At 33.0% G+C, this 22844-nt stretch overlaps 1 protein-coding gene across 2 annotated transcripts in view; it reads left to right on the top strand.

The window, feature by feature from the left end:
* LOC131143455 (serine/threonine-protein kinase CTR1) overlaps positions 1-22560 on the top strand; it is a 39294-nt gene extending 16734 nt beyond the window's left edge. The window contains exons 8-16 of one of the 2 annotated variants that reach the window (XR_009133497.1): positions 17126-17194; positions 17309-17409; positions 17519-17603; positions 17706-17804; positions 18661-18729; positions 19327-19458; positions 20293-20387; positions 20475-20682; positions 22175-22560. Coding sequence is in view for 1 of the 2 variants with exons in the window: in XM_058091756.1 (XP_057947739.1) it covers positions 17126-17194; positions 17309-17409; positions 17519-17603; positions 17706-17804; positions 18661-18729; positions 19327-19458; positions 20293-20387; positions 20475-20583 (759 nt within the window). In the remaining variant the exon portion in view is untranslated. Of the gene's footprint in view, positions 1-17125; positions 17195-17308; positions 17410-17518; positions 17604-17705; positions 17805-18660; positions 18730-19326; positions 19459-20292; positions 20388-20474; positions 20858-22174 lie in introns of those variants that run through there. The other variant, XM_058091756.1, reaches the window with a different exon arrangement.
* The last annotated feature ends 284 nt before the right edge of the window (positions 22561-22844 follow it).

Raw genomic sequence — 22844 nt, 5'->3', positions numbered from 1 at the left:
AATTTAGAGGCTTTAGGATAAGTAGAAATAAAACAAAATATGTGAAATGTAATTTTAGTAATGATAGGAGGAATATTGGAGACAAAGTTAAATTTGATGATGAAGAAATAAATAGCACTTGTAGATTTTGATACCTTGGATCTATTATGCAAGCTGAAGGAGAAATTGAAGATGATGTAATGCATAGAGTTAAAGCAGGTTGGGTAAAATGGAGAAGTGCTTCAAGTGTGCTATGTGATCGTAGAATACCCCTAAAATTGAAAGGGAAGTTTTATAGGACAACTATAAGACCAACTATGCTATATGGATCGGAATGTTGGGCGACGAAGAAACATAATATCCACAAAGTAAAAATTGTCGAGATGAGAATGCTTAGATGGATGAGTGGTATAATATTGAAAGATAAATTAAGGAATGAATATATTTGTGGTAAGTTAGGTGTAGCTCCTATAGAAGATAAGATAAGGGAGGGACGACTCAGATGGTATGGACACTTGCAACGTAGGCCTTATAGTGCACCTGAGCAAGAGTGACTTAGTTACTGTGGGAGGCAGTAGAAGGGGTAGGGATAGACCTAAAATAACTTGGGAGGAGATAGTGAGTAAGGATTTAATATCCTTGAATCTATCAAAAGAAATGGTCCATGATCGCATAAATTGGCGGAAAATTATTCATATAGCCGACCCCACTTAGTGGGACTAAGGCTTGGTTTTGTTGTTGTTTATTTTTTTGGATATGTTGTTTCATAGTTGTGCAACATTCAAATCCATGTAGTATAGCTGGTGTTATAGCTGTGTTATAAAACTTCCCTTTTGATTTTAAGGGTATTCTCATCACATAGCATACCCCAAGCACTTATACATTTTACCTCCAGTTTCAATTCTTTGTATTACATTTTCTTCAATTTCTCCTTCTACTTGCATAATATATCCAAGGCAGTGCTATTAATTTCTTGACCATCAAGTTTAATCTTTTCTTCAATATTCCTCCTATTATGATTGTAATTATATTTGATATATTTTGTCTTATTTATACTTATTATAGAAACTTATAGATTCTAAAGCTTCTCCCCACCCATTGTTTTTTCAGTCAAGACAATATCCTTTGCAAGCAACATACATGGTAGAACTTCATTTTGGATACTCCTAGCTTTTTTTTTTTCGATAGAAAAAATAAATTTCATTAATTGGGAAAGAATTTACAAGGAGGGAGAATAAGACAGCTCCAAAAAAAAATAAATCAAGAACAAACCAGAAAAAAAACTAAAACAACAAAAAACATAAATCAAGTCAACTAGTTCTTCCAAGCCCTATTTAAATCTTGAAAGCTAGCTTCCTTGAAAATTCCAAACCCGACCCACCCTAGGGAAGTCATGAACTGAATCTTTTCTCTAGGTCGTGCAAGTTTAAATGTCTTTCCCCTTCTTTTTTATGTAGTCGATATAAATTAGTATATGCTTTATTTAATTTCACTAACAATTTTTTTTTTCATTTTCTTTTGCCTCTTTATACTTTCGAAACTTTTCCAATGTTTCTATAGTTTTTCCATGTTTTAAACAAAATTCTTTTTGTTAGCATGGCTTTTTGGACATCTTGAGCCCACCACCAACTCTCTTCACTCACCGGGAATCTTCATTCACCTAAAATCTATTTTGTTGTCTATTTAATAGAGCTAGCTATCCAATTGCAAAGAATGACTGTGTGTGCTATCCTCTATTGTCCAATCATCATCTTTGATCATTTTATATTTAAATTTTATTATATTTTCGCCCTTTAGGTTCCACCATCTAGTTCTCTTGCATTGATTTATGTGTCTTTTTTAATACGCATATCTAACACTAAAACTCTATGTTGTGTAGTTAAACTTTCCCTTGGAAGAAAATGCATGAGCCATGCATGTAACACAAACATGACATCACTTTGGCTTAAACACAAGCAGTCAACACCTAGTGTCAAAATATAGGTGTTGAAAACTATTGTAAACCTAGTTCAATAGCATAATTGCATATGCATACACTCTGATAACTTCACAACTCTTACATGATAAGCGATCAACCCTCTAGTTAAGAATATCTATTTGAATTTTATTTCATCCATTCTTGAAGGTTATTAGGTGTTCTTCCCTCTTCTTTAAAACATACAATTGTAATAAGATCATCTAACATGATCAAGTCTAAGATCATATTAACGGACTTATTTTTACCTCCATATCCATGTCCTCCACGTATCCCCTCATAACCTTTTTTGACTTTTTCAATATCTCCATCCAAATCAGGTCCTATGAATATTTTTTCAGTCCCTAAAATCCCTTGTATAATATTATCCATATTTTCACAAAATTGTCTTTTAAGGTTTCCTGCTACTCCTGTTTGAGCATAAGCAGTAAACACTAATGAAATTTATTATCTCGTCCTTATATCATCATGATTTTTATGATTCTATCTCCTACTCCTTTAACATCTATAAAAAACTATCTTTTACGTCTCTGTCTTGATACCTATTCTATTCTTTTGTTTTTATTTTCTAATGTACCAAAGTTTCAATATTGAATTTTCAATTTCTCTAGCTTTCGCCCCCCACCCACTTAGTTTCATTGTGTTAGTTATCTCCAAGCTTTTATCAATGTGTCCCTGTATACAATATTTAAATTGTTAATTAAAATGGTTAATTGGAAGATATTAAAATGGTAACTAATAAATATTAATTAAATTGTTACTAGAAATAATTAAAAATGTCAGTTTTTTAATAATATTATTGTTAACATAATTTAGTAATATTATTTTTTGTTTTGTATTATAATATGTTAATTATATGTTGAAATATAATAACATTATTATAATAAGTGAACACTCATAATAGAAGTGATTATCCAAACACCACTTATTTTATGAGTAGTACTTATTTTTAGACACAACTGAACATGTTCAATACTTTCCAATTTAGTGCTTATGACCTGTTTCCCTCAGCAGTACTATTTTCAGAAAAGTACTTTTCTATAAGTCGTCTCAAGCAATATCTTAAGACTTCCACGACTATTGTTTGGAGTTCTGCAGCACGGTTGCCACAAGAGACCCACCATTAAGCTGCATTACAATATCCAAAGCATTTTTCTTTCGAGTCATCAATCATCATCTATTTTATGCTAGGTACAAAATTCAATTAATCCAAAATTTTTCAAATTACCATCACTAGGATTTGTTCTTCTAACACCCCTTTGACCTAATGGTGTTCCAAATGAATCTTTCTTGTTGCAAAACATCAATTATAAATTGAAATTCAATTCAATACTTCAAGGCGTTGACCTAATGGTTTTCCAAATGAATCTTTCTTGTTGCAAAACATCAATTATAAATTTAAATTCAATTGAAGACATCGAAGCAAGCTTGTTCCTTGTATATGATTGTAAAAATAAGTGATTCAAATTAATCAATCTGCCATGCATCTTTTTTTTTTATACTTGATTGACTGTGTTTGCTTTGGTTTCATTCATATGATCACTGATATAACTCCATACATAAACTCCAATATTTAGGGCATACCTTGGATCAATGGTAAGGTTGCTCCTTTGTGACCGGTTGGTCACAGGTTTGAGTTGAAGGAAACAGTCTCTGTGCGTTGAAGCAAGGGTAAATGTGCATATATTGTGATGACCCTTCCCTTACCCTTGCAAAGTGGGGAGCCGTGTGGCCCGGGGACACCCTTCATAAGCTCCCAATGTTGTGATTGTCACTATATTGTAGTTGGGGATTTAGACAATAGCCTACAAAGAATTAATAGTATAATTTAGCACAATTCCAATTGTACAAACATTTTTGTGTAAAAAACTTATAAACTATAACATATCCGTTGCATGCAAATCAGCATGCAGATAGAAATTCAACGTCTTTTCTATGATTTTTTCAATAATCCTTGTACTAACTAAAGTCTTTCAGGATTGCAAGCTTGGTCTATTCATTGCCTCACGAACAAAAGCCTTGGTTGGTTTCTCATTTCAATAAATAAGAAAACCTTGACAAAGATTCATTGCACATTTATAATATCTTTTGCCTTTGACCAAAAATTTGTTCCCGGTATAATTTTCGTCACATTGTAAAGAAAAAATTCCCTTACTTCCCCCACCTAGAATTTTCCATCCATCAGATTGGAACATCTTCCCCATACCTTTCTTTTGTCTAAAAATGCTTTCTAATGGAATGAAATTGCTGGCGACTCTGGTAATAACTAGCCTTAGCAAACAGCAATTTTTTTATTGTTGGTAAATGTAATTCATCACCTAAATATGATTATAGATGAAAGATGTAATTTTTTTCTTTTTGCAGGAGAAAACATCCATGGAAACCTTTGGGGCCCTTTTGATTTTGGAAAATATTTTCAGTTTTTCAATTTTTAGTTTTCTAAAGAATTATAAAAATTTTAGCTTATTTTTAAATTTTTCTAAATTCATATTAAACAGATAGAAAATAAAGAGTGTTTAAATGTGTTAAACAAATTTTTATTTTTAATTTCTAGATTTCAAAATAACCACAAAAAAGACAACTTGTTTTCCAATTTTCCAAAATTTATGTATGGTAGTTCTTACGCTGCGTTTGGGAGTATGGATTTCGGACCATGAATTTGGATTTGGGTGGATTTGGAAATTTTTAAATATGTTTTTATATTATATCTTATCTTAATCTAATATAAATTCAAATCCGATGTCTCTCCAAACATAGGATAGAATTATGGCTTTTGGGGCTTGAATTTGGATTTGTGTGGATTTAGAAGAACTTTTACACATAATCCACACAAATTAAAGTCAAAACATCCAAATTCCATTCTTCCATACGGAAAGTAAGAGTTAGAAATCTAGACAAATAATGAAACAATGTTTTCCAAGTTTCCTATATAAATTTAGAAAATTGGAAAACAAGGTGGCAGTTTTGTAATTATTTGAAAATTAGAAATGAAAAATAGTACTATTTTCACGGGCAAATAATGCCAAAATTGTTTATTGTTGTTCTTTTATCTCATAAAAATCTTGTAAAAATGAGAAAAAAAAAAACTTTGTAAGTTTCTTGGAAAACTAAAATGGAAAATGGAAACCATTTTCCAAAACTAAACAGGCTCTTGGTTTCCCCAATATCATGGAGAATAAGGTCAATGCATTATGCAGCAGTTGCCACTCGTTATGTGTCCCAGCCATGCTCTCACCAATCTCCTCCACTCTGTCATGCATCTGTGGATAAACATCAGTTGCATCAACAGATACATTAAATACAATGTTTCAATTAGCGTAGATGAGGAAATTAATGATATGCTTTCTTGTGGGACCTAGCCAGCCATCACACATCATGCCTTGTGTTTTCCCTGAAATCCTCTAGAGCACGCTTTTAACCCCTTGAATTCTTCTTTCAGAGAAATGATTGAAATTTCATATGGACGAGGCAACTTGAATCCTTTCCCAACCTATTTAGCATTGCATATCATGCTTGATAACCAAGGAGAATTTGCTACATTGGCAGAAATGTGGTTGTAGATTTAAGAATGCGGCACTGCATGCCCATTTTTATTTTTGAGACACTGTCCTAGATGTGCATGAGGGAATGAATTGATGCCACCACACATTATATCCATCCAACTAGTCTGTCATTGGATAAAAATATGAAAGCTGCCCCTCTCATCCAAAGCTCTCTAATTCTAGCAGGCATTTACTTCTCTACATTGAACAAGTCAATAGTCTTCCTTTCTTGAATGTGCATAATTGTCTTTGATTCCACTTTTTCTAATAAAGAAGGGGGTTTTAGAGACAGCAGGCGCTTCTTATCTACCAGAACGGGCTCTGGACCCTTTGTAAGGTTCTTGTCAATTCAGCATTGTTTGGCACTTCTACTTTGAAGTTAAGGATCCGTAGCCCTTAAACCTAGGTTCTGGAGTATCAAGGTTAATCCAGTGGAGGCAACTTCCAAGATCACCCTCAGGAGAAGTGCCCAATGATCCCTACTAGCTCTTTTTACCATGCTTTGATGCTTTGTGTTTCTACCAGCACCACTAGCCCCTTCATCATAATGATGCATGTCTCAATCTTTAAATCTGTCTGTATTCTTCCCATTCTCTAATTCCCTTAAACTCTCCCTTCTTGCAATTATTATCTTATGATCTTCATTTTCCCTTCGTTTAATGATCCCCTTATCTTCATCCCTACGAGAATCTCAATCTATTGTTTCTTCTAACCAAGGTCTTAAATTTCGATTTCGACTCAAATTTCGAAGCTCCAAAAGTACGGAAATTTCGACGGAAATTTCGATTTCGATTTCGATGTCAATTTCAATTTCGATTTGAAAAAGTAAAGGAATTCAATAATAAAGCATGGAATTCTTTGTGAAGCTTTAGAAATGGTTAACAAACATAATAATATAAGTTTTAGGACTAATATATTACAAATTAAATACATCTATGTTTTGTATGAGGTGGAAAAGTTGTAAAATAGTATGTGCATCAAATATATTTAAGATAATGTACATTAAACATATTCAGTTAATACAAATGAAATTCATAAATCATTTAAATATTATTTAATATACAAATAATGATAATTTAGACATGAATGGTTAAATAAAATGTTACTGTAAGTTTATTTTTTCATATAATTTCAAAAGCACTTGTAATAATCTTTTGTTCTGACAAAATCAATAAAATAAATAAAGATAGAATTTCACTTCACTCCTAAATTTCTCATTTGAATTCTAAGGAAATTTTATTGTATAGTTAAAATTTGGGCAAGTTTCGCTAAAATTTCGAGATTTCGATAAATTTCGGATGATTCATTGAGATTTCGACAGAAATTATCAAATGCCATTTCGATTTTGGGGGTGACGGAAATCGAAAATTTCGACGTAAATTTTGACAATTTCGTGGAAATTTAAGACTATGCTTCTAACTATTATCATATTTGTTGCTTTTGCTTCTTTTTGTGTGTGTGTGTGTCATGGTTTTAAATAAAGGCCGCGACCGTTACGTAACGCCGTTACGTAAAGGTTTTTTGGGTTACCGATACCGTTACACACCGCGAAATCGGTGGGAAGAAAAATCACAACCGTAGCGGCCGTTATGGACCGCGACCATTATGTAAAGGCTGCTACGACCGTTACGTAACCGCTACAGGACTGTTACACCAAAAAAATATTTTATTTTTTACTTTTTCTTCTCACTTTATCTCTCTCTTTCATATATCATTTTCAATATACCAAGTGGCAAAAGGGGGAAAAGATTATAATGAGGATGACAATGATACAAAATTTACTATTTCTTTAAATACTCACAATAGATGCATTAATTAACAATTTCAAAATACTAACTTGTTAGGAAATTTTTTTTTTAATAATATTAGTAATGTGATATTTATGTTCTTTATTTTTTAACTTCAACCTTCTTTCTTTTCTAGCTATTTTATATTTATATTATTCGTATGTCTTATGTGACTAATAGATTAATGGAGTGTATAATGTATTTTATTTTATTAATTCATTAAGCACACATAAGAATTTATCACAGATAAGAACAATGAGAAGTATAAATACGCGCACACATGTAATTTTCTATCAATGATGGTTTAAAACAAATGTAAACTTGTTATCCTTACCAAATAACTTAGTTACTCGAACTAAAGGGTCCAAAATACACTAAAACCCTTTCTAAGAATAGCTAAAAGCTTAAAACATGCAAGTACGCTAATATGCACAAGGTTGTGCGTGCTTCAAAAAAATTCACAGCCGTTACACCCGCTTCCCATTATGTAACATCCGCTACTCTTGCTTCCCGTTACACCTGTTACCGTTACGTTACGCTACCCGCTACCGCGATTTAAAACCATGGTGTGTGTGTGTTTCTCTGTGTGCAAGTGCGACTCTTTTTCATTTGTTTTAGATGTTGCATTGTATTTGATCCATCTTCTGAAGAAATGTTTGGACACCTTGACACTTAAACTTGGTCATGGGCTAAGTGTTACTTTAATCTTGTGATACTCCCCTAAAGTATTTCACACTCGGAAAAAGACCTTGCATCTGACGCAATGCCTATTTCTATCCATAGTTTGAGCATATTGCTACCCAGTATCTTCTCTAGGACATCGTCCCCACAACTACCCTCACCCCAGTCCTGCGATCACAAAGCATCCTATAGCTTTTCAAAGCCCCAAGCAAGAAAAAAAGAGGGGGGGAGGGGGAGAGAGAATAATGGAGAAAAATAGTAGAAATTTAAAAAAAGGAAAAAATTTGCATAAGCGGTAAGCTGACAAGTAAGCCCCAAAAAGTATTTAGTTGTTTTCAATTTTACATTGATGGAATGAAACTAGTAAACAACACATGATGTCATTTGATCAATATATTCATAAGTCATAAGTAAAAGTTATAGCATATTTTATTGCATTTGTAATGCCCATGTAAATTAGTAACATAAATATAAAAAAATGTATTGACATTATAAAAATAATTTTACTGATTTTATGACAATATTATAAGTTATAACTAGCTAATACAAAATAAAGTAGAAAAAATAGATTATAAGTAGCAACTATGAATTTTCACTCATAATCATATGAAATAAAACAAGAAGAACGACAACAATCCTTAAGTCCCACTAGGTGGGGTTGACTATATGAATGTTTTTTTCCAATTCATTCCATCGAGAGCATTTTTTTTTTTTCTATTAGATTAAGAGCTACTAAATCCTTCTTCACTACCTGATTTGAAGTCATTTTAGGCATATCCCTACCCTTTTTCTACTAGAGACAACTAATTCACTCCTCCTCAGAGGTACACTACTAGGCCTTTGTTTCAAATGTCTGAACCAACTAAGCCCTCCCCCCCCCGGGCCGCCCCTTTATCTTATCTTCAACTAGTGTTATGCCTAGATTATTGTGTATATACCCATTCTTTAATTTATCTTTTAATGTTATATCACTCATCCAATTTAACATTCGCATTGCGGCAACTTTTTCTTTTTGTACTTGTTTCTTGGTTGCCTAACATTTGGTATCATAGAGCATACCTTATAGCCGTCTTACAGAACTTTTCTTTTAATTTTAAGGGTATTCTATGATTACCCAACACACTTGATGCACACCATTTTACCAACCTGCTATAATTCTATGTATTACATCTTCAATTTTCCCGTCCGCATTTATAATAGATCCAAGATATTGAAATCTTTGAGTATTATTAATTTCTTGATTATCATGTTTAATCTTCTCTCTTTTACTCCTTAAATTATTGAAATTACATTTCATATATTCTACCTTATTCCTACTTATCCTAAACGATATCATCTGCAAACAATATAACCAAGGGATCTCGTCTTGGATATTATTGGTGAGGTCGTCAATCACTAAAGTAAAAAGATAAGAACTCAAAGTAGAAACTTGATGTACATCAATTATGATTGGAAAATCTCTAGATTCCCCCCTTACAGTACTAATGGTAGTTATTACTCTATCATACATATTCTTAATGACCTCAGTATATCTACTGCATATCCCCTTCTTTTCTAAGACCCAGCAAAGAACTTTCCTAGGCACTCTATCATAGCTTTCTCAAGGTCAAGAAAATCCATATGCAAGTCTCTTCTTTTCTTAAAACTTTTCCATTACTTTCTTAAAAGATAAATAGCTTCTACTGTCGATCATCTAGGCAGAAGACCAAATTGATTCTTTGAAACCCTTGTTTCTAGTTTTATTCTTTGTTTAATTACCCTTTCCCAAAGTTTCATTGTATGACTCAATCTTAATTTCACGATAGTTATTACAATTTTGGATATCGCCTTCGCTGTTATATAAAGGAATCAACGTGTTTTTCCTCCATTCCTCTAGTATTTTCTTGGTTACCAGAGCAATGTTGGATATATTAGTATATATTTCTTTTATCCCCTAAATATTTCCAAACTTCAATTGGTATGTTATCTGGTCCTATTGATTTCCCACTTTTCATCTTTTTCAAAGCCATCTTAACTTCAATGACTCTACTTCGTGAATAAATCTCCTATTTCTAGGTTTTTCCTCATTTGTCACTTCCAAGTTCAATCTTTCATTTTGGTTTTCATTAAACTTACCAAAATATCTCCACCACCTCACTTTTACATCTTCTTCTCTAGTTAAAACATTATCATTCTTGTCCTTTATATATTTTACATTACCTAAATCTTTGCATTTTTTTCTCTAGCAAGCAAGTTTATAAATGTCTCTCTCCTTCGTTTGTATCTAATCTATTATCATAAGCTCTATGTTTAGCTTCACTAATGGTCTTTTTTGCATTTTTTCTTTCCTCTTTACACTTTTCAAGGTTTTCTATAATTCTACAAGTTTGCCAATTTTTATACCAATATCTTTTTGTCTTAACGATTTTTTCGACTTCTTGATCCCACCACAACTTTCTTTACTATCTGAATATCTTCCTTTGGACTTGCGTAAGATCTCTTTTGCCATCTTTATGATAGAGTTAGTCATCTTATTCCAAACAGTATTCGCATCTACCTTACCTCCTATTGTCCAATCACACACTTTGATCATTTTATCTTTGAATATTACTATATTTTCTCCCTTCAAGCTCCACCATCTAGTCCTCTCATGTTGATTTACTTTACTCTCTCTCCCATTTTTTAGTATGTATATGAGGACTATGTTGTGTAGCCAAATTTTCACCTAGAATAACTTCACAATCCTTACAAGATAGACGATCCCCCTTCCTACTTAAGAATAAATCTATTTGGCTTTTATTTTGCCCACTCTTAGAAGTTATTAAGTGTTCTTCTCTTTTTATAAAGCAAGTATTCAATATAACTAAATTGTAAGACATGCCAAAATCTAAAATTTTATCGCCGATTTTCATTTTTATCACCATATCCATATCCTCCATGTATCCGTTCATAACTTATATTATCCTTACCAATGTGTCCATTCAAATCACTCCTATAAATGTCTTTTTAGATGTTGGTCTCCTTTGTAAATTATTATCTGTATCTTCTCAAAATTGTCTCTTAAGATTTTTTGTTAAGCCTATTTTGGGAACATACACACTAATGACATTTACTACCTCTAGGACTAAAGCTATCTTGATTTATTGATTTTATTTCTTATTCTTTTAACATCTACTATGTTATCTTTTAGTTCTTTGTCTACAATAATTCCCACTCCACTTTTATGTTCCTCTTTTTCTGTGTATTAAAGTTTAAACCCTGATTTTTTAATTTCTCTAACTTTCTTCCCTCTACCCATTTAGTCTCTTGAAGGAAAATTAAGTTACTTTTCCTTCTAATTATTGTTTCCATTATTTCCATGCTTTTGGCCGTTAAGTGTTCCTATATTCCAAGTTGCTAATCTAATCTTAGTTTCTTCTGCTAACTTCTTAGCCCTTTCCCTTATATATTGACTTAGTCCATCCCCTTGGTCTGGGTGGATAAGGATTCATAATCATATAAAATAAAGAAAAATAAAATACAAAACATACCATCTTGGTAATGAAATTGTAATTTGTAAATGGAAAGATGTTGCTTGGACCAAATAACTCAATATTATAGTGCAAATCTTGATTATAGATGAGTGCATAATGAAATGAAAGCATTAGAAAGAGTTGAGTTAAGAAGCAAAGAGGAAAAAACAATAAAAAAAAATGGGAGAAAGATAAAAAAAAATTCATAAAAAATGTAAAAAAAAAAAAAAAGCAGATGCAAGACTTTCTTATTTTATTAGTAGATTTGTGATTTATAAGCACAAGTAAGCTCAGGTGCACAAAAGAAGAGCACTTGAAAATGTGAATGGCACTTAGGTTCTCAGAAGTTTGCCTAGAAGATGAAGTCCAACTTTCAATGATTATGTAGGTTAGAAAGATCCTTTCTTGATTTAAATTAAGTTAAAAAATAGAGCCAAAAGAAAAAAAGAGAAAAAAAAAAAAAAACAAATGGCAGCATTTTAAGTCTGCTATTCAGTTCATGATTTGGGGCTCCAACTTTCAGAAATCTCAATTTGAATCCTTTGTTCTGATGCAAAAAATCATGTCGATTCAGCTTAGAAATATGTGTCCCCCCTCCCCATCCATCCTCCCTCCCAGTCCTAGGACAACGAAGCACCCTCTAACTTTTGAAAAGCTGCAGATGAGCGGGGAAAACAATAAAACAAACAGAAAGAAAAAAGCTCAAGTGGTAAGCCGGTTAGCAACTCCTAAATTGTTTTGGGTCCGTGTGGTATTGTTTTTTTGTATTTTTCGTTTTTTCATTTCCATACAATGAAGAAACAAATTATGAAAATATGTTTGTTAACTGTCGACAGCAAGCTCAGGTGGCCCTTTTTGGTTGCCAACATGCTTGGTAACTATTTGAAAAATAAGTAAAAAAAACCAAGCCATTGGTTCTCTAACTTACCAATTTATTTTAGAAAACAAAGTTGCCCCTTCAATTTAGTTTTGAAAAGGTAAAACAAAGGAAAACCTTTTTGAAAAGAGATTAGGTTTGGAAGACCCAGGGTTGAAGGTAGCCCTTTGCACTTTTTTAAAATGAAATTTAAATGCTTAGCACCCTAAAACACCCATTCCAAGAATGGTAACCGCACTTACCACATGTTTGTGTGTGTATGTCTCCAATTTTGAGGATAATTTTTTGAAGAAAAGGTCAAAAATAAGAAAAAAAGATTAAGTTGCAGCAATGGTCAGTCGACCGCCTACTGCGACTTTCCTATTCTTTGTTTGCAAAAAACTTTCTGGTCTTAAACTTTTTTTGAAAAGGCTTTCATACAGTTTATGTAGAGGATTTAGCCTCATGAAAACTCTTCTATTAGTGCCCTTTTCAAAATAAAAACACATTCATGCATAAAAAGGAATAAAAGGAAAGGGAAGAAGAAGGAAAGGAAAAGAAATCTTTATGTTTTTTGTTTTTTATGGCTGAGTCTACATGAAGGGGAGCTAAGACGCAATGGTAAGGTTGTCGCTGTATCACTTGGAGGTTATGGGTTCAAGGTGTGGAAACAACCTCTTGCAAAAATGCAAGGTAAGGCTGCGTACTATAGACCTATTGTGGTCCGCCCTTTCCCCAGACCCCATATATGTGGGAACTTTGTGCACCGAGCTGCCCTTTATGGCTGAGTTTACATGTGTGGATTGCCTACATATCCTCCAAAGACGAATCAAACCATTTGTGGTTCTTCAAAACATTTTCCAAGTTATCATTCAAAAACAATTGGGTGGAATCCTTGAAATCACTTGAAATCTCCTGAAAATACTTGTATTTTTTGTTGAAAGATCTTTATTTTGTTTTGAAAACTCTGACCTCCCAATGAGTCCTCTATAAAGCAGAGATTTGGTACCAAGTTAAGTTTGAAAACATACCATTCTTCCACCATCAGGACACTTGATAGGCAATTACTTTAAAAAATAATATTTTACTCTCTTAAACTTGAGAAAGTGTGGATTTTTTTTGTGGGAGAACAACAAACTTGCCTTGAAAACTTGATTTTTGGAAACTTGATTACTTTAGAGAATGCCCAAATGTCACATGATGGGCATTTACTTCAAGATTTTTGGTTTTAAACTTGACACTTGAAACCTCTTGAAGATTCTCTTTTAGGCTGGAATCTTGGTTTTTCATCGAAAAATCATAAAACCACAGAGATATCAACATTTAGACTTGACCATACACTCCAGAGTGTGTTTAGACCCAAGAACATCATGGAAAGCACAAGAAAATTTTTAAAATTGGTCAAACAGGCCGGTCAATCGTGTTTGTGCTTGCAGACTGGTCAACCGTTCACTTCTAGCCAATGGCTACTTTTAAAACCAGGGTGCCGGTTGATTGTGCTTGTAGGTCGGTTGACCGTTTGTATGCTCCTTCAATGAAAAATGCAAATTTATTGAAACCTAATGAAAATTTTTCATGAATTAAACTATGACTTCATTCTAGACACAATTTAAATGACATCTCTCTTCATAACTCATGATTTCATTAAAAAAAAAAACTACCATTTACATTAATAACATTGCCACATATATGGTTTGAAAAAAAAAAAAATCAAAACACACTTGAATTATAAGAGAAGAATGAGTGGATTGTCCTTAAGCCATTACAACAACTGTATATGAAGTGGGGATACACTTTGGAATATCCACACATTCTCACAAGAGATAAAATGAAATCCTCTTCAAAACCCAAAGTGCCCTTTGTATTTCCCATGTCTCTCTCTGCAAATTGCTTCCTTACCCTCACTTGGATGTGCTCCAATAGTCCCCCAAAGGGATCTATTTATTGAGCACCCAGAAGATGGAGGGAACCAATGACTTTGATTTGAATTTCAAAAATTCAAATTCAAACTAGCAACTACCAACTGCCAATCAAATGAGAACTCAAAATTTTAAAATTTCATTGGGTCGGTCAACTGCCTTGAGAGGCTGGTTGACCGCTATTGGATGATGCCAAAACCCGAGAAGTAGGGCCGATCAACCGTCCTATGTTGCAATCCTTTTTCTTTGTTGAGTACAAAAATGACTTATCATTTGTGTTGGTAGTTTTCTCTTTCTATTGTTTTTTAGCTACTTGCAAAAAATTAAGAAAACCAAATTTCACGGTTTTCAGTTGGTTTGGCAACTTTTTTGCCAGAATGTTTTGAGTACCCAAAATCAATTTTTTTGGATTAAATTATTCATTTTATACATATTTTTTAATTAAAAATAAAATAAAATTATCGTATCATTTTAAAATATAATCAAAATAAAAGTGTCCAAGAAATTTTGGAAAAAAATTAAAAAATCCATTTAGAAAATATTTTATTATTTTTCAATTGTCATGTACACATTAAGATTGTTCTTGTAAAGTGAAGTTTGAAATATAATAATTAAATAAAATAGTTATAATATATTGTATTTTTATTACAGTTTTTATTTTTTATTTTTGTAATTCTATTATTTAATTTTTTTAATTTTTATTTGATTCAAGGACAAAAATGACCATTTGTTTAATCAAGTTTTTAATTTGTTTTAGTTTTAGAAATATTAACCAAACAAGTTGCTGGTTTTCGATTTTTAGTTTCTGTTTTAGGTTTTAGTTTTAGTTTTCATTTTCACAATTTTTAACAGTGATACCAAATGATCCCTTTCAATTTTTTATTGATGAAATGGAACAAATGAAAAATGCATCCAGTGTTGTAATAAACATTCACTAATCTGAAGTAGAATTTACACTTTTTGTTTTTTGCATCTATAATGTCCGACATAAATTAATAACATGGGTGAATATGAAAATCAAGAGCAAATACAAAAGTGGTAAGGTGGTACTGATTTTAGAAAAGTATTAAACTAGCTTATATAAAATCAAGAGCAAAATAGATTTAAATTACGAGTTTAAAATATAAATGATAATCATATACAATCAAGAAAGAAAAAAACAAAAACATTATCTTGCATCATTTGTAAGTGGTAAATTAGTACTGGGCCAAATAATTTAATTTTAGTATAAGTACCACATTATAAAACTTAAGAATACTAAGTTAGGAAGGAAAAACTTCAAAAAAAAAAAAAAAAAGTCATAAAATATTTGAAAACAATTAGATGCTAGATTTTCTTCTGTTATGAGTAGATTCATCTCTTACAAGATCAAGTTAGCCCAAATGCACAAGAAGAGCACTTGAAAAAGTGCACTTACATTCACCAAATATCTAACCGGTTTGCTCTTGAATATGAAATTAAATTCAACCTTTGAAGATTGTGTACCTAGGTTATGAAGATCCTTCTTAACCCTAATCCAAGTAGAAATCAGAGCAAAGGAGCGACAAATGACCGCATTTAACCTCTGTTGTTCAGTTTGTGATTTGGAGTTATCCAACTTATAGAAATCTTGATTTCAAGCCTGAATTTTTTTTTTTTTTAATGCAAAAATCTTGTTGATCCAACTTACAACTATTGTTTCTAATCCTAAGTGCTCAAGAAACAAGAAAGAATGGAAAAAAATGAAGGGGAAAGCAGTTTAAAGTTATGCAGCATTGACAGGATGTCGTGTCATCGTGTAGTGGGCACTATAGCATTGAGAAATTGATGATGTTGATGATTCAGATGATATATCATCTGATGTGCTGCGAATTTCTTTAGGACTACTTATCGCCCTATCCCAAACTAATTCTCGAGCAATATGTAACTATAACACTTAATACACACCAATAAGAATGAATTTTTGTATGATTGAATCGATGCATTAAATTTGGAGAGATTGTATGCTATTTGTAGAGTTGTTAAGTGCATCAAGCTAAATTTTTATGTAGTTGTATGGAAGATTATGTCAATTGTGTGCGTTGTAATTTTTGCACTAAATGAATGATTGTGCTAGGTCGATTGCGATGGGGCCAAAACAAAAATATAGTCTTCTAGTATGGAACTTGGCATAGATTGAACATTAAGTCACACAAATATTGTGCAGATGTTTGGTTGTATTTTCAAGTGATGGCAATGAGTGCCGGGGTGCTTCTAAATATTCTTATAGCTAATTGTGTGAAGTATGCAATAAACAACAACAATGACGAATATTGCAAGTTTTTCCCTAAAAAAATCGGTCTCTCTGTAAATAACACTTCTTGTCAGAAAGATGGTACATCTTACTTGTCATGGAAGACCATAAGTAGTTGCTGTGTGAGTTACAGCTCATCTCGATAAAATTAAGATGTTTTTAGCTTCTTTTTTTTTTTTTTTGCAATTTAAAAGTTTTCTTTTCTGTTTTGTGGTTTACATGTGCATATGCCTGCACTGTATTTTATGCATTTATATGTTCCCTTGATTTACATATGCAGGCTTGTTCGAGCGTACACACTGATATTTTATATATATATATATATATATATATTTATGTGACAATATGTTATTCATTGTATTGTTAGCCTCCTTGGGCTTTCTTAATAACCATCTTCTCTCATAAAAATTAAAAATAATAAGTGGTGTATTGTTAAAAGTTCTGTCGATCCATCTTTTTATCCCAAAGAGGGCTGCTAGGAAAAGTTGCGTCTGATATCCTATCTTAGTTCCATACTGATAGATTATATTTTTGGTTGGTGCTATGCATTTCCTTTTTTTTTTTTTTTTCCTTTTTAGTTTCTTTTTTAGTTTAGCTGATCATATTAAGGCTGTTGCTTTCAGGATGTGGCAGTGAAAATTCTCATGGAACAGGATTTTCATGCAGAGCGCTTCAAGGAGTTTTTGCGTGAGGTCTGAATTGCTGATTCTGCATTGTGCTTTAAGCTTTAGGTGATATCAGCTGAACTTAATGGTTACCTTAATATTGGTTAATTTTTTATTTTTGCTGCTTCTTTTTCTGGTTAGGTTGCAATAATGAAAAGTCTCAGACATCCAAATATTGTTCTTTTTATGGGTGCTGTCACTCAGCCCCCCAACTTGTCTATTGTTACAGAGTATTTATCAAGGTTTTGCTATCCTCCCATTCTTTTTTCTTCTCATAATTTGTTGTAGTTGGATGGTTATTGTAGTTAGTAGTTAGCTACTAAATGAACTAATATTGTCTTTGAACAACAGGGGTAGCTTATATAGGTTGTTGCATAAACCTGGTGCGAGAGAGATGTTGGATTATAGGCGGCGGTTGTATATGGCCTATGATGTGGTACGCATTTGATAATTTTGCAGTTGTTAGACTGCATATTTCAATTAATTTTTATACAAATTTCAGGCAGTTTTGAGATAACAATTCTTTTATTTATGTCAGGCAAAGGGAATGAATTATCTTCATAGACGCAATCCTCCCATTGTACATCGAGATCTGAAGTCTCCGAATCTTTTGGTTGACAAAAAATACACAGTGAAGGTAGCACTGAAGGTTTTCTTAATTTACTAGATAAAGTACCAATGCTCCACTTTATGATACTGGGGCTCGGGCAGCCTAACTTTGGAACCTTGTATGCTGCAAGAACTCACAGATAGATTCAACTTATTGGGCGACACAGCCACAAACTTTGAATCTTTAGAATTTTGGAAGTGAATATAGGTAGTTACTGGGTCATTCATTTTTGTACCCCATTTTTAAAGCTATTATTTTTGGTACTCTGGGCTTCTGCAATGGTTTGTAAAGCCAGATTTGCATCCTATGATTTTTTTTCCCATATTACATGTTTCCTGAAACCATATTCTTGACTTGCGAGTTTTATTTAATTATGGACCCACGTTTTTAAATTCGCATGAAGTGTTGAAAAATTAATGCCAGATTAATAATCTGTTGAATTGTACCAGTAGATTCTGGGGACATCAAGCAGGTGTTAGAGTCTCACTTGAAATTTCAAGTGAAATTTGTAGTTTGGAAACAAGCAATTTTTACTCTATATAATTATTAACACTAATTCTACTTTTTTAGGGCCATTTCATTTGATCAATAAATACATGATAATACCGAACACCACCTGCCTTTATTTTTAAAGAGGAAAAAAATTTTGGGGGGGGGGGGGGGGACACAAACAGCCCCAAAAAATATGTATAATTAATGGGTATGCCTTTAAAATCCCATTTATCTTTTAATATTCCTGCAGAATCTCATTTGGAAATGGGCAAGTATCATGGAAGAAATATCCATAGATACATTTTTCAGTATTTGCATTTTTATTAAATTAGGTTCTTATTCATTGAGCATTTGTTTTTTCCTTTTCTCTTTGTATGCTATGTTCCTTCAGGTTTGTGATTTTGGTCTTTCTCGTTTAAAGGCAAACACATTTCTTTCGTCGAAGTCAGCAGCAGGCACTGTAAGTTCTATTAGATATGGTGCTCATTTGTGAGAGATTCCAATTAAAAGTGATTTCCTAGCTTAAAATTCTCGGCCAACTTATATTGCTTAAATTTTGGGAATTAGAAATTTGTTTTGAACCTGAAATCTCTTTTGGGGGAAGTTGGTTATGGAAGCTTCCTCCAAAACTAATTTTAGATCAGTAACCTTCCAGCCAAATTGTTGCACATCAGCATTTAGGCTCCATTTGGTTGGATAGAAAATGCTTTCAATGGATAATAGGAAAATTGTTTTATTCAGGAGAAACTTTCCTTTAATTTTCTTTTTCATTTGGGGAGAGACTACTTTTATTTCTCTTGGGAAGTTGTTTTCTACTCTAAAATGAAAGAAATTTCCTGTCAAGAATTAGTTTCTACCTTTATTTGTGGCATGAAAACTACTTTTTCAGAAAAAAAATATTATTATAACAGAGCCTGCTACTGCTAAATCACTTCTACCTCAAAGCTATTCCTAGGTGGCCCTTAGCTGTATCATGATCTCAGTTTTATGTCATGCGTGGTGCTATAGGAGACCTTATCACATGATAGTATTTTGCATTTTCTTTTAATTTTGTTAGCCGGAGTGGATGGCACCAGAAGTTCTCCGTGACGAGCCATCTAATGAGAAGTCAGATGTTTACAGCTTTGGTGTAATTTTGTGGGAGCTGGTAACATTGCAACAGCCTTGGAGTAATTTGAATCCACCACAGGTTTGTTTTGTTGAAGTTCTATATAATTGTGAATTTTGGAAACAGCACATACCGTCTAAAATCTACACTATTTTTTATGGTGGGAGTGGTCCTTTTTCTGGTAATGATTTCCCTCTCAGGGAGTTGGGACATGGAGAAATGCTTTCAGAATTGATAGTATAGATGTTTCTCCTGTGGAAAGCAACACATCAAAATAGAAGAGCAATTTAGTTCATTGTTGTACTTGGTCAAATTATTTTATCAAGTTGTGGAAATGAAAACAAGTATTTTAGCAGCATAAAGCTGGACTTAGCCATAAAAATTTAGGTGTCACTTTAAGTGTTAACTCATCTTGAAAACAAACTTGAGCTGGGAACTCCATAGATTGAGTTAAAAATTGTGAATTTCCTTTTACGAGAGACTTCATAATGGAAATATGTTGCTATTTGCACATGGACAATTACAGTGTATAAGATAATCTGTATTCTCTTCGGTATATATTAATGGCAGGTATTCTCTTCCATATATTATCCACATTTGCAGGTTCATTGGAAGTATTTAAATAGAACTTATATAATTGCTTAGGAGATTTGGTGGTTAAATAATTAACTAGAGTTACTAGACAGTAGGTTTGTTCTGTGATTTTCTGGCTGAGGTCAAGACGATCACTTGTGTTCATGCATTGTTTTTGAATCACTTATTTCTTATTTTGATTCATTTCTTTCCCTCTTCTATCGGGGGTATTCTAGTAATATATTGAATGTATTTGTGAATTTGCATTGCAAATATGATATTTGTGAGGAAAATATTCTATATGCTGAGATGTAGCTAAATATATACTATGTTACCTCCTAGGTTGTAGCAGCTGTTGGTTTCAAGGCAAAAAGGCTTGAGATTCCTCGTGACTTGGATCCTCAGGTGGCTGCCATAATTGAGGCTTGCTGGACCAAGTGGGTTGAAATTCTCTATTCACGTATTTGCTTTTTTGTTCTTTTCGCAAGGGTAATCTTTTATTGTTTATGTAAATTTGGTTTCAGTGAGTCCTGGAAACGCCCGTCCTTTTCTAGCATTATGGAGTCCTTGAAGCCAATAATTAAACTGCCCATGTCTCAGCCACCTCGCATGGACATGCCCCGACTTACTTGAAGAGATAGGATGTCTGATTAGTTTTGTTTGTGCACATATATAGCATTCTTTTGATGATCTGATGTCTGGACGGGATATAAGCTGTTCAGATAATCTCAGGTGTGTGCTTTTAAAATCTGCAGCTTTTGAGTCTTTTGCCATCCTCGAACTGATCTTGGTTTTGGTTTACTAAAATTTAGTGACACCTTAACATAATGTCGTGTCTGATTGCTTAGATCTCGTTGGAAAAGATTATGAACATTTGAAATCATTATTTTTCTGATAAACTAGAAAATCAATTTGGTTTTATGTCTGAAAGATCTACCATAGAAATTATACATCTTTTAAGAAGATTATTAGAAAAGTTTAGGGAAAAAAGAAAAAGAGCTTGCATATGGTATTTATTGACTTAGAGAAAGAATATGATAGGATACCTTGGGAAGTTCTATGGTGGGTTTTAGAAAAAAAAGGGTGTATGTAGTAGGTATACTGATGCCATTAAGGATATGTACGATGAAGTAATGACTGGTGTAAGGATTATAGATGGAGAAATTAGAGAATTTCCAATCATCATAGGTGTACATCAAGGATCTGCTTTGAGCCTTTATCTTTTTGCTTTAATAATGGACCAACTGACTAAGAGCATTCAAAATGAGGTTCCGTGGTATATGTTTGTCGATGATATTGTATTGATTGATGAAACTAGAGGCAGAGTAGAGACTGAGTTAGAATTATGGAGAGAAGTTTTGGACTCTAGAGGCTTTTGGAGAAGTAGAAGTAAGACCGAATATATGAAATGTAATTTCAGTAATGGTAGGAGGAATTTTGGAGACAGTCAAATTTGATGATGAAGAAATAAATAGCACTTAAAGATTTCAATAACTTGGTTCTATTATGCAAGTTAAAGGAGAAATTGAAGATGATGTAATGCATAGAATTAAAGCAGGTTGGAATACCTTTAAAATTAAAAGAGAAGTTTTGTAGGACGGCCATAAGACTAGCTATGCTATATGGATCAAAATGTTGGGCAAGGAAGAAACAGAATATCCAAAACGTAAAATTTGTCAAGATGAGAATGCTTAGATGGATGAGTGGTATGTATAACCATTGAAAGATAAATTAAGAAATGAACATATTCGAGATAGATTAGGTGTAACTCTTATAGAAGATAAGATAAGGGAGGGACAACTCAGATGGTATGGTCATTTGCAACATAGGCCGCATAGTACGTCAGCGAGGAAGAGTGAGTGAGTTACTGTGAGGGGGGGTAGTAGTAGGAGTAGGAGTAGACCTAAAGTAACTTAGAATAAGATAGTAAGGATTTAATAGCCTTAAAATCTGTCAAAAAAAATTGTCCATGATCGCATAAATTGGGGGAAAAAGATTCATATAGTTGATCCCACCTAGTGGGACTTGAGGTTTGGTTTTGTTTGTTGTATAGACCGGAATTTTTAGTGGAGCCTTGTATGAGTCAACTGAACCTGTTACAGATTTCAAGTTTTCAGTTCTTTCCTTGCGAGATCTTCAATCAAACGAAGCACAATTTTGAGCCCATATTATAACTTGAACGTCTACACTTGATGTGCATATTTATGATAATTTTTTTTTGCAGGATCATTGTTGTACATTTTTGTTCTCATGCCAATTGAGGATACTGATTTGTAGCGCAAGCTGTCGTTATACAGGATCGTACCATTGTCATCGGCACTTTCCCACAAGATTTGCCTGTGTCGTTTTTGTGCCATTTTCGGAAATTTGTAGCATTTTACCCATAGTTGTATGTATGTAACGTATAACAGTGAAATGAGAAGTTTTAACTTGCCGGCATTATGCTCGCTCTTCTGCTTTGTGTTGACATTGTTGAGTTTATTTACTTGAAAGGTAGTCAATATACTAGGTTTAAATGCTGCTCTGACCCACAACCCTTGACCTTTCTCCTCGGCTGGGCTGGCGTATGGACGATCTTGACAAAATAAAATGAATTGATATTGCCCGTTATTTGTGGCTGCTCCATAGGAATCACTATATTTCTGGATGTTAGAGGAATTTTGTGCGTATGGATGAAATGGATGCAGTGCGATATGAATGGGGTTCGGCATTGTTGCGATGAATGCTCCAAGGGTATTTGTTTTAGTGTGTGTATATATATATATATATTTGTTAATTTTATTTATCACTTGTTAGCTTTCAATGTATTGATTTTGTTATGGATGCTTAACAATTTTTAAAATTATATGGTGTGCAAGATGAAATTCAAATTGATTTAAGCAACCATATAACTG

Source organism: Malania oleifera, chromosome 11 (genome assembly GCF_029873635.1).
Source record: "Malania oleifera isolate guangnan ecotype guangnan chromosome 11, ASM2987363v1, whole genome shotgun sequence".
NCBI classification, from domain to species: domain Eukaryota; kingdom Viridiplantae; phylum Streptophyta; class Magnoliopsida; order Santalales; family Ximeniaceae; genus Malania; species Malania oleifera.
Note: the sequence above shows the minus strand (reverse complement) of the source record. Positions and strands in the feature narration are given on the sequence as shown.